We start from the raw sequence: 12,346 nt of genomic DNA, 5'->3' as shown, positions 1-12,346 counted from the left end.
TGACATATGAAAAGTGAAATCTTTTCTGGGGGGTGCTGGGTGGGCGGAAATAGCGGTCACTGCAAAATCAGTTGACGCTTGCGAGTGGATTCGCAAATCCAAATGGAGAGGGGAGATGTGGTTGTCCGACAAGGGATAAAGGACAACTCAGGAGGGGAAGGGGAGATTGGGGATAAAGAAGATAGAAATAGGAGAATAAGGAAAATGTTGGATGTTGTAGGAATGTTGTCTTATAAAGAGTTGAAAATAAGAAAACAGAAATGGAAAAGGAGGAAAGGTAATGATGGAAAAACGGAAAGAGAAGATAAACAAAATATAAAATGGCTACGCTGAACTATATGACTTTAAATATTAATGGAATACATAACCAAATTAAAAGGAAGAAACTACTAAATTTAAATGAAAAAATGTATTGCATTAGAAAAAATAACATATAGGTTAAGAAATAATATTGAAATATTCGAACAAGTATGGGAGCCTTACATTAAATACAATAGCGAAAACCTACCGGGGACAAACATTACCTAAGTTGATGGAAGGAGAAGGAAAGAAAAGAATGGACTCAGTAGAATTTCTGGTGTATTTTTGTTGAATGACAACATTGTCTGACTGGCTTAATGCAACCTAGATTGTATACCTAAAATGGATGAGGGGGGGGGTGGGGGGGTGGTTTGGGAGGAAGGGGGGGGGGGGAGAAAAAGTCACTGTATATGTGTGAAAAAGAAATAGTGTATATCATGGCTAATGTGATTTATGGTGTGAAAAATAAAAAATTAAAAAAAAAAGGAACAGAGGATGTGGGTGAAAACATCCCTTTCAATCAACACACCTCTGCATTTGTACCTCGCCCCGCCTCGCGGCCTCGCCCCGCCCCGCGGCCTCGCCCCGCCCCGCCTCGCGGCCTCGCCCCGCGGCCTCGCCCCGCCCCGCCTCGCGGCCTCGCCCCCGCCCCGCCTCGCGGCCTCGCCCCGCCCCGCCTCGCGGCCTCGCCCCGCCCCGCCTCGCGGCCTCGCCCCGCCCCCGCCTCGCGGCCTCGCCCCGCTGCTGCCGCAGAACACGTTACATGTCAAGAACCAGATTCTGAAGAAAGTTCACAGATCCGTCCCCCCTCCCCCCCCCTTTCCCCCCCCTTTCCCCCCTCCCCCCCCTTTCCCCCCTCCCCCCCTTTCCCCCCTCCCCCCCCTTTCCCCCCTCCCCTTTCCCCCCTCCCCCCCTTTCCCCCACCTCCCTCCCCCTCCCCTCCCCCCCTTCTCCCCCCTCCCCCCCCTCTACCCCTCCCCTCTCCCCCTCCCCTCTCCCCTCCCCTCTCCCCCTCCCCCCCCTCCCCCCCTCTCCCCCTCTCCCCCTCCCCCCCCCTCTCCCCCCCCTCTCCCCCTCCCTCTCCCCCTCCCTCTCCCCCTCCCTCTCCCCCTCCCTCTCCCCCTCCCTCTCCCCCTCCCCCCCCTCTCCCCCTCCCCCCCCTCTCCCCCCCTCTCCATGGCGGTGACGAGGTGTTTTGGCGCCATTTGCCGCTGACGGAGAGCGCGGATCTCGGTCACGTTCCCGCACTGCTTGCCTCGGCGCTCGCCTGGATGACGGTTGGCGTTGGCGCCAACTTCAGGCGATTCCTCTCCCTGTGCCCCGCATTCCAGCCGCTCCCACCGACACCTGGCAGTGCGGACAGGAGCTCCGGCGCTTCACGGTAATCGGCGTTGCAGACAGACCCGCCGACTGGGCCGCCGATGGGAGTTCAGGCGGGAAGGGACCGGGAGGGGGGCCGGGTCGAAGCGCCCAGGAGCGAGGAAAGGGACTGGGGAGCGATCGGAACAGGGTCCGGGAGCCGGAAAGACAGGCCAGACCGCCCTTCGCATCAGTTCTTACCTCGGTGACCCGCGGTGACCGGCGGAGGATACACCGGCTTGAGTGCCGGGTTCCCATCAGCGGCGCCGCTCCGACTGCAGCCTGACAAGCCGCCCGACTCCGCTTACGGGCTCCCGCCTCCCGCCCCAGCGAGGTGACGCCCGCCCCCAGCCTGGGACCCGGCCAGAGCCCGGGGTGGGCGGAGACGGGCAGAACCATGGCACACGCCAGCGCAGAAACTGGCCCTTCTGTGCCCAGTCCGTACCCTTCCCATCCATGCCCTTCCCATCCATGCCCCTATCCAAAGACTGAGCCCGACTTCAGCAGGCATCTCTTTCCACGATGTGTCTGAAGATAGTTCCCTTCATGTTCCCCTCAACTTCTCCCTTTGTACCCTTAACCTATGTCCTCTGGATGTATCTCACCTGAGCTCAATGGGAAACAACCACCTACATTTACTCTGTCTATGCCCATCATCATTTTGCATTCCTCTGTCAAATCTCCCTCATTCTTCTACCCTCCAGGGAAGAAAGTCCGACCTAACCTGTTAAACCTTTCCCTGGAACTCAGTTCCTGAAGTCTGGACCACATTCTAGTCAATCTTCTCTGCACTCTTTCTATCTTGTTGATATCTTTCCTGTTTGGTGATCAAAACTGCACACAATCCTCCAAATTTGGCCTCATCAATGTCTTCTATAACTTTACCATAACATCCCAACTCCGACACACAATATTTTGATTTCTGAAGGCCAATATGCCAAAAGCTCTCTTTACAAACTGATCCACCTGTGATGCAAATTTCAGGGAATTACATATCTGTATTTCCAGATCCCTCCGTTCTACCACACTCCTCATTGCCCTACCATTTATTCTGTATGTCCTTTCTTGCTTTGTCCTTCCAAAATCCAACACCTCACACTTGCCTGCATTAAATCCCATCTGCCATTTTTCAGCCCATTTTTCCATTTAGTCCAGCACAGAACAGGCCAGTTCGGCCCTACTAGTCCATGCCGTAGCAAATCCCCACCCTCCTAGTCCCACTGACCAGCACCTGGTCCATACCCCTCCAGTCCTCTCCTATCCATGTAACTATCCAGTCTTTCCTTAAATGTAACCAATGATCCTGCCTCAGCCACATCTGTCAGAAGCTCATTCCACATCCCCACCACCCTTTGTGTAAAGAAATTTCCCCTCATGTTCCCCTTATAATTTTCCCCCTTCAATCTTAAACCATGCCCTCTAGTTTGAATCTCCGCACTCTTAATTGAAAAAGCCTATCCACGTTTACTCTGTCTGTCCCTTTTAAAATCTTAAACACCTCTATCAAGTCCCCTCTCAATCTTCTACGCTCCAGAGAAAAAAGCCCCAGTCTGCACAACCTTTCCCTGGAACTCAAACCTTGAAATCCTGTCAACATTCTCGTGAACCTTCTCTGCACTCTCTATTTTGTTTATATCTTTCCTATAATTTGGTGACCAAAACTGTACACAGTACTCCAAATTTGGCCTCACCAATGCCTTGTACAATTTTATCATAACCTCCCTACTCTTGAATTCAATACTCTGATTTATGAAGACCAACATTCCAAATGCCTTCTTCACTACACCATCTACCTGAGTATCATCCTTGAGGGTACTATTTACCACAACTCCTAAATCCCTTTGTTGCTCTGCACATCTCAATAGCCTACCATTTAATGCATATCACCTATTTAGATTTGCCTTTCCAAAATGTAACACCTCACACCTCACCAGATCCCTTCAAGCTTTGAAAGCCTTCCACACTGTCCACCACACCTCCAATCTTTGCTTCATCTGCAAACTTGCTGATCCAATTGACCATATTATCATCTCATTGTTATAAATGACAAACAACAATGGTCCCAGCACTGATCCCTGAGGCACACCACTCAAAGGCCTCCAGTCAGAGAGGCAATTGTCCACTGCCATTCTCCAGCTTCTCATAAAGCCAATGTCAGATCCAATTTATTATCTTACTATGAACTCCAAGTGACTGAACCTTCCTGACTATTTCCTCAGAATTCAGATTTATTGTCAGAGTACATGCATGACATCACATACAAACCTGAGATTTTTTTTCCTACGGGCACCACTGTTACGAGCCCAAAGGACCCCAAAACCCAGCAGCAATAGACATTCACCAAGACAAGTGATTTTTAAAACAAGAGTTATTTTTAATCAACTTCAAACATGAAAATAAAATCAAACTTTAACTTGACTCTATACTGAACTAACCCAAATAGCCCCCTTCTAATTCTAAGCACACCTATATGTAATGTGTGTGTGAGGTGTGTAAATTCAAGAAAAGTTCTTTGGTTCACAATTCAATCTCACTTCTCCTTCCAAGTTTTCTGGTTGCAGGCAATCACCATACCAATGCACAGAATTTAATGTATAAAGTTCACCAGGCTTGGTGCTTGAAAGGTAAATGTTTACCGCTCAGGAAGGTTCTTGTTGGGTTTTCAGAGAGAGATATTTGTTGCTAAGTTAACAGTTAAGTTTACTTTGGATAATTTTGCAAACAATTTGTCCAATTCCTTCAAATGGTCTTCCCATGTGTCACTTTTTGTGACCAAGTCATCAATATAAGCATCTGTCTGTGTTAACCCTTGGATTACCGAATTAATCATCCTTTGAAATGTTGCAGGGGCATTTTTCATGCCAAAAGGTAACACATTGTACTCCTATAAGCCAGATAGGGTAACAAAAGCTGAAATATTCCTTTCTCTCTCAGTTGAAGGCACACAGCAGTAACCCTTCAACAAATCCAATTTTGTAAGAAATTTAGCTTTTCCAATCTTATCAATGCAAGCATCTATTCTTGGAATAGAATAAGCATCTGTTTTAGTTACTGCATTAACCTTCCTGTAATCTACAAAACCTAACAGTTCCATCTGGTTTCGGTACCAGAATACAAGGAGAACTCCAATCTGAGTTTGAAGTCTAATAATAGCATTTCTCAACATATATTCCACCTCCTGATCCATAATTTTCCTTTACTGAATGTTTATTCTGTCTGGGAGTTGTTTAATGGGATTTGCCTCTCCAACATCCACCAAGACAACGTTACCATTACTGGTCACGATGACACAGAGCACTTGGCAAACCTGGAAAAAATACTAATCTGACTGAAGGAAGCCAAGGTCAGACTACATCAAGATAAATGTGTGTTTATGGTACCCTCAATAACATATTTGGGATTTACAATCGACAGTGAAGGAATACACAGTAGGTTCTGAAGCCGCCTGCAAGGCACCTTGCCCAACAAGTCGACCGGAATTACAGTCATTCTTGGGTTTGGCAAACCATTATTGAAAATAAATCCCCAACATGTCCGCATTGTGCAACCTGTTTAACCAACTACTAAAGAAAGATCAACAATAGTGCTGGACTACAGAAAATGAGAAAACCTTAAAGAGGTTGAAGAAAATGCTGACCTCTGAAGATAATGTTCTCATTCACTACGAGCCTGGTAAAGAAATGACCCTGATGGTCAATGCGCCACCAGTGGGTTTAGGAGCAGTATTGTCACAGGTCGCAGAAAAAGGAAAACAATTTGTAGCTTATGCCCTGTGAACGGAATTATACACAACTGGAAAAGGAAGGACTGGCCATAATTTTTGGTGTCAAAATATTTCATCAATACCTACATGGTAGAAAGTTTAATCATGGGTGCGAAGAAAGGCATTCTGGTACTAGCGGCCACAAGAATTCAAAGATGGGTGATGCAACTCGCAGCATACAATTCCGATTTAAAACAGTCCAGGGAAGGAAAACTGCCATTCGGATGACAGAACAAATAGAAGGATTGATTAACTGGAGAGCAGAAGCCATAGCCATTAATCAAGAGCAACTTCAACATTTGACAATTACAGCAAAAACTATCAGTAAAGAGGTATGAAGTGAGGCAATCCTATCAAAGATCATGTACTTCATGTTAAATGGATGGCCCAAAGCCAAGAGGATTAAGCCCAAATTAAAACCTTATATCTGCGATACAGCAAGGTATCAATTGAAGAAGGTTGTTTATTGTGGGGAACAAGAACAATTATTCTCATGAAATGGCAAGCAAACATGTTAACTGAACTCCACAACAACTATCCAGGGATGTTCCGAATGAAGACTCTTGTGTGCATGCATGTCTGATGGCCATCAATGAACATTGAACAGAATGTGAAAAGATGTCACATTTGCCAAGAAATGCAACCGAAAGCACCCCAAGGCAAAGGCAACCCCTGGAAATGGCCTTCATACTCTTGACACTGAATTCACATTGATTTTGCTGGTCCAATTATGGGTGAAAACTCTTATGATTGTGGATGCACACTCCAAATGGCCCATGGTATCCCAAATACAGACAGCAGCAGCAGAAAAAAAAAACAACTGAGGCTAAGGAGTATTTTCACAACAGAAAGTTTGCCAATAGAATTGGTCTCCAACAATGCACCACAATTTTGTCCAATGCTTTAAACCAATTCCTGCAAAACAAAAAGACACATCTCATCGGCATCCGAGTACCAATGGAGAAGCGTAATGCTTTAAACTAATTTCTGGGCCATGAAGACTCAGAAATGATCCAACATAACTGGCATCACAGGATCTCAAATTTTCTGTTATCATACAGGACAACCCAAACTCTACAACAAAATGCATGTCGGCAGAACTGATGTTTGGACGCAACTTGAGAACTGTACTCTCTGCGGTATGCCCAAACATGGAGTTTCGAATCCATCAATCAGCATGTATTGATAAAGCAACCAGAACTCCAGAAGTTGGACAAGTATTGATGAGAGATTACCCAGAGAATAAAGAAACATAGATAAGAGGAGTGCTGAAAAAATTGAGCCCATGTTCATATTCTGAACTGGTGGGAGAAATGATATGGAAAGGGAAATAAATGGGAACTGTTGGGCAACTCTGGTCAAGAGGAATTCACACAAGGGAGTGAGAACCTCCCACCGATCCCTGAGAGGTTGCAGCTGGAATTGCAAACGTGGTAAGGGGAACACGGGGAATGGGAGGGGGGTAGCCACTTTATTCCAATGAGCCAAGGTCAGAGCTGAGCTTGAGATGAACTGACAGTGTTCACAGTGAAGAGCAACGGCAACCCTCTGGTGTTACACAAGTGCAGCGATTTGGCACTGGGTCTCCACTGCTGTTGGTTCTGGGAGATTCTGCGGCGAACACGGGGGACTGTTCAGGGAGGGGCCAGGCTGCAGGCAGCCACTCCATTGGTGAACGGTGGCGCTACCCGGGGGCGTCCCACAACCGCCTACACAGCTCCTGATGTTACAGACTGACCCCCTGAGAGGGCGGGCCGTGAGTCCCAGACAGAACAGAACGGATCGGAGCAGCGGCACAGAAATCGAGAGGGTAGGCTCAAGCAGGGGGGGGAGGGGGTGAATCGCACCCGACCTGCAGCGAAGAATCTCAGCTAGCGGGGGAGGGATAGGTTTCCTGCTCTCCCCATCATTATCATCCCTCCCTCTCCTTTAATTCCTTAACCATATTCCTCATCTCCCCTCTCCACACTTACTCCTTCTCTTCACCAACCCTTCTTCCATCTTCATCTCATTGTATAGTATTCTTTCACCCTCACCTACTATGGTGGATGTCTCACCACGCAGTCTGCAGGTGCAGCCAAGAGTGTCCTCACCCCTCCATCTCTTCCTGCCCTCTCCCTCACATCCCACCCCTTAATATTTCGCTCCCATCCCCCTATGTCATCTCCCTCCTCTTCCTCTTTGTCCCCTTTTGTTCCCTCCCTCCTACTAAGGAGAAAGCAGAGGTAGTAAACGAGTACTTTGTATCAGAATTCACCAAGAAGAAGATATGGAGGATAGTATGGAGCTTGCTAATATTTTAGAGCATGTTGATATCAAGAAGAGATATTTGTATCTTGATAAGCAGCTAGCACTGGAGAGTGACCAGTGATGTTCCTTTAAGGATGGCATGGGAGGGGGGGGGGGGGGATGTGTGCTCAAGATGGTGCGGAAAGGCAGTAGGTGAAGAGCAGAGCTCTCCAGAAGAAAGAAGGAGAAAGATGAACCCATTCAAAAACGTGTAAAGGAAAAAAGAAAACATTGAAGAAATAATAAAGAAACACCAAGTGATAGGGGGAAGGAAGAATAAAGCAACAAATCAAGATAGAAGAGAAAATGGGAGAGGATTGTCTCATGGTGGAAGGGAGGAGGCGGCCGACCTCTGGCCCATGTAGGCATTGGCGACAGTGGCAATGGAACTCCAGACCATCCTGTGGGTTAGGGTTAGGGTGAATGAGGTTGGTGTGGCAGAAACAGGAGTGTGAGGGGGTCCAGAGATGGCTGGGAGCACTGCCAGGTGACTGGAATGGTGAGGGCAGTGAATGAGGAGGTGGGAGCCATTGGGCTATTGCAGAGGGCCACGGACGTGGAGGCGGGAGCACTGTCAGGTGACCATGGAGGTGCGGTGGAGGCCAGTGGGTGCCACCACTGACTTGGGACCAGAGGGGCAGAAATGGTGCCACCAGCAATAACAACAAGGAAGAGGAATAAAAGCCACTCACCTGATAAGGCCAATTCATGCGGGGACCAGGAGATGGAGGTGATGATGGGTGCATGTGGTGTCAAGAATTGTGGGCTGCAGGATCAGGGAGAAGCTGGAGCATCAAGGACAATGGGGAGGGGGGAGTCACGTGATGGAGTAGTGGCCGGACGGTGAACTCCAGCCCTCTCCAGAAAAGTCGGGAAAAACGAGAGAAAATACAAAGGCACAGAAATACAAGTTAAAGAAAAGTGAATATAAAGGTGGAAAGAAGATGGAGACAAAAGGAGAAAAATCAAAATCAACGGAAAGAAGAGAGGAAGAGAAGACAACGGAGGAAAAAGGTGAAGGCCTTACCTGTCCGAAGAGGCCCGCTGTGGAGAGAAGACCCCATTACCTCAGGTCGGTAGAAAGAGAACTACAACAATGGCTCACAGAGCCGAGTAAAAGTGCGCAACCGCGCATGCGCGACTCCTCGCGCATGCGCGATGCGCATACAAAAAAACACACCGACGGGAGGGGGGACCAGCTGGGGAGTCGATCTCCACAGCCGGCAACGACAGCTGCAGAACACCTGCAGCAAGAAGACACCACAGAAGACAATGGAAACAAGAAAGAAGAGGAGGAAAGGGCAGCAAAGAAACAACAGATGGTCAACCTAGAGGAAGAAGAAGAGGAAGAGGAAGAGTACAGGGAAATAGAAGAAGAAAAGATAGGCAAGGTAAAGGAGGTACTTGCTCTTGTTAGAGGATACATGGAGTCATTTAAAGAATGGCAAACACAGGAATTCAATGATTTAAGAAGAAGAATAAACAACACAGAAAAGAAAATAAATAAAATGGATATGACCTTAACAGAAATGGGGAAAAAAATGGACAAGATGGAAGAACGGGCAATAGCAGCAGAAATGGAGGTAGAAGACTTAAAAAAGAAATTGGAGGAATCTAATAAAAAAACTAAAGAGACACAAGAATTACTAGCCCAAAAAATAGATATAATGGAAAATTATAACAGAAGAAATAACATAAAGATAGTGGGCCTTAAGGAAGATGTAGAAGGCAAGAATATGAGGGAGTTTATAAAAGAATGGATCCCTAAGGCCCTAGGATGTCCAGAACTACAGCAAGAAATGGAAATAGAAAGGGCACATAGAGCATTGGCCCCTAAACCACAACCACAACAAAAACCAAGATCTATTGTAGTAAAATTCCTAAGATATACTACAAGAGAAAAGGTGCTGGAGAAGACAATGGAAAAAGTAAGAGAGGGCAACAAACCACTGGAGTATAAAGGGCAAAAAATCTTCATTTATCCAGATATAAGCTTTGAACTCCTAAAGAAGAGAAAAGAGTTCAATGCAGCAAAAGCGATTTTATGGAAGAAAGGATATAAATTTACACTGAAGCATCCTGCGGTATTGAAAATATTTATTCCAGGACAACAAAACAGACTATTCTCGGATCCAGAAGAAGCACGAAAATTTGCAGAACAATTACAAAAATAGACTGAGGGATGAAGACGGGTAATGAGAGCAAAAATTATCACGATTGATATGTATGTGGGTAAAGACAAAAATAGACTGAGGGATGAAGACGGGTAAGGAGGGTAAAAATGACCACGATTGATATGTATGCGGGTAAAGAGGTATAAGAGTGAATAGAGACAACGGGCATATGTGAAAGTATCTGTAATTAGAGGAAAACATAGAAAGTATAGACAAGAATTAATAAGGGAAGGTAATGGAATAGAGAGAATAAGGAGGGAACTAAAAGAGTGACCTTTGTGACATATAAAAAACGAAATCTTTTCTGGGGGGGGCTGGGTGGGGGGAAAAGAGCGGTCACTGCAAAATCAGTTGACGCTTGCGAGTGGATTCGCAAATCCAAATGGAGAGGGGAGATGTGGTTGTCCGACAAGGGATAAAGGGCAACTCAGGAGGGGAAGGGGAGATTGGGGATAAAGAAGATAGAAATAGGAGAATAAGGAAAATGTTGGATGTTGTAGGAATGTTGTCTGGTAAAGAGTTGAAAATAAGAAAACAGAAATGGAAAAGGAGGAAAGGTAATGATGGAAAAACGGAAAGAGAAGATAAACAAAATATAAAATGGCTACGCTGAACTATATGACTCTAAATATTAATGGAATACATAACCAAATTAAAAGGAAGAAACTACTAAATTTACTGAAAAAGGAAAAAATAGATATAGCATTTGTCCAAGAAACACATTTAACTGAATTGGAGCACAAGAAATTAAAGAGAGATTGGGTAGGACATGTAACAGCAGCATCGTATAATTCAAAAGCAAGAGGAGTGGCTATATTAATTAGCAAAAATGTGCCATTTAAAATAGAAGAGGAAATAATAGATCCAGCAGGGAGATATGTTATGATAAAATGTCAGATATATTCAGAGCTTTGGAATCTACTTAATATATATTCACCTAACGAAGAAGATCAAAAGTTTATGCAAGATATCTTTTTGAAGGTAGCTAATACGCAAGGGAACATACTAATAGGAGGGGATTTCAATCTGAATTTGGATCCAAATATGGATAAAACGGGGAAAAAAATTAACAGGAAGAACAAAGTAACCAAATTTATAATTAAATCAATGCAAGAAATGAAACTTGTGGACATATGGAGGAAACAAAACCCAAAAGAAAAGGAATACTCATACTACTCGACTAGACATAAAACATACTCAAGGATAGACCTATTCCTGTTATCAGCCCACATACAAGGGAGAGTTAGGAAAACGGAATATAAAGCTAGACTATTATCGGACCACTCACCCCTGTTATTGGCAATAGAGCTAGAAGACATCCCTCCAAGAATGTATAGATGGAGATTAAACCCCATGCTACTTAAAAGACAGGATTTTAGAGAATTTATTGAAAAACAATTAAAAATGTACTTTGAAGTAAATACGGAATCAGTGGAAGATAAGTTTATACTATGGGACGCAATGAAAGCATTCATTAGAGGGCAAATAATAAGTTATGCAACCAAGATGAAGAAGGACTATAATCAGGAAACAGAGCAGTTGGAAAGGGAAATAATAAACATAGAAAAAAAATTAGCAATAAAGGAAGATACAACCAAAAGAAGAGAATTGGCGGATAAAAAAATAAAATATGAAACATTACAAACATATAAGGTGGAGAAGAATATAATGAAGACAAAACAGAAATATTATGAACTAGGGGAAAAAACACACAAAATCCTAGCATGGCAGCTTAAGACAGAGCAAACTAAGAAAACGGTATTGGCAACAAGGAAAAAAGACAAACAAATTACATATAATCCAAAAGAAATTAAGGAAAACTTCAGAGAATTCTATGAACAATTATACCGAACCGAAAACGAAGGGAAAGAAGGGAAAATAGATGAATTTTTGACTAAAATTGAACTACCAAAACTACAAATAGAGGAACAAAATAAATTAACAGAACCATTTGGAACAGTAGAAATACAAGAGATAATAAAAAATTTACCAAATAATAAGACACCAGGAGAGGATGGACTCCCAATAGAATTCTACAAAACATTTAAAGACCTAATAATACCGCCCCTCCTGGATGTAATCAACCAGATTGATGAGACACAAAACTTACCAGATTCATGTAAAACAGCAATAATTACAGTGATACTAAAACAAGGGAAAGATCCACTCTCACCAGCGTCATATAGACCAATATCTTTGCTAAACACAGATTATAAGATAATAGCTAAACTATTAGCGAACAGATTAGCAGAACAGGTACCGAAAATGGTAAATTTAGACCAAACTGGATTTATCAAAAAAAGACGCACAACAGACAATATTTGTAAATTTATTAACTTAATTCATGCAGTAGAAGGAAATAAAGCACCTGCAGTAGCAGTTGCTTTAGACGCAGAGAAGGCCTTCGACAGAGTAGAATGGAATTACTTGTTCAAAGTATTGCAAAAATTCAGTTTACCGG

General features: G+C 44.4%; 2 protein-coding genes across 17 annotated transcripts in view; one reads left to right on the top strand and one right to left on the bottom strand.

Moving 5' to 3' along the window:
- LOC138746296 (protein arginine N-methyltransferase 8-like) overlaps nucleotides 1-1,978 on the bottom strand; it is a 96,286-nt gene extending 94,308 nt beyond the window's left edge. For 4 of the 5 annotated variants that reach the window (XR_011346848.1, XR_011346846.1, XR_011346847.1 and 1 more), the window contains exon 1: nucleotides 1,861-1,944. Coding sequence is in view for 1 of the 5 variants with exons in the window: in XM_069904520.1 (XP_069760621.1) it covers nucleotides 1,861-1,917 (57 nt within the window). In the remaining 4 variants the exon portion in view is untranslated. Of the gene's footprint in view, nucleotides 1-1,860 lie in introns of all 5 variants that reach the window. The other variant, XM_069904520.1, reaches the window with a different exon arrangement.
- Nucleotides 1,476-12,346, top strand: part of LOC138746293 (tetraspanin-11-like) — a 179,257-nt gene continuing 168,386 nt past the window's right edge. For 2 of the 12 annotated variants that reach the window (XM_069904503.1, XM_069904502.1), the window contains exon 1: nucleotides 1,513-1,681. The gene's annotated coding sequence lies outside the window, so the exon portion shown is untranslated. Of the gene's footprint in view, nucleotides 1,682-12,346 lie in introns of all 12 variants that reach the window. The other 10 variants (XM_069904512.1, XM_069904506.1, XM_069904508.1 and 7 more) reach the window with 8 other exon arrangements.

This window comes from Narcine bancroftii, chromosome 11, assembly GCF_036971445.1.
Source record: "Narcine bancroftii isolate sNarBan1 chromosome 11, sNarBan1.hap1, whole genome shotgun sequence".
NCBI lineage: Eukaryota > Metazoa > Chordata > Chondrichthyes > Torpediniformes > Narcinidae > Narcine > Narcine bancroftii.
Note: the sequence above shows the minus strand (reverse complement) of the source record. Positions and strands in the feature narration are given on the sequence as shown.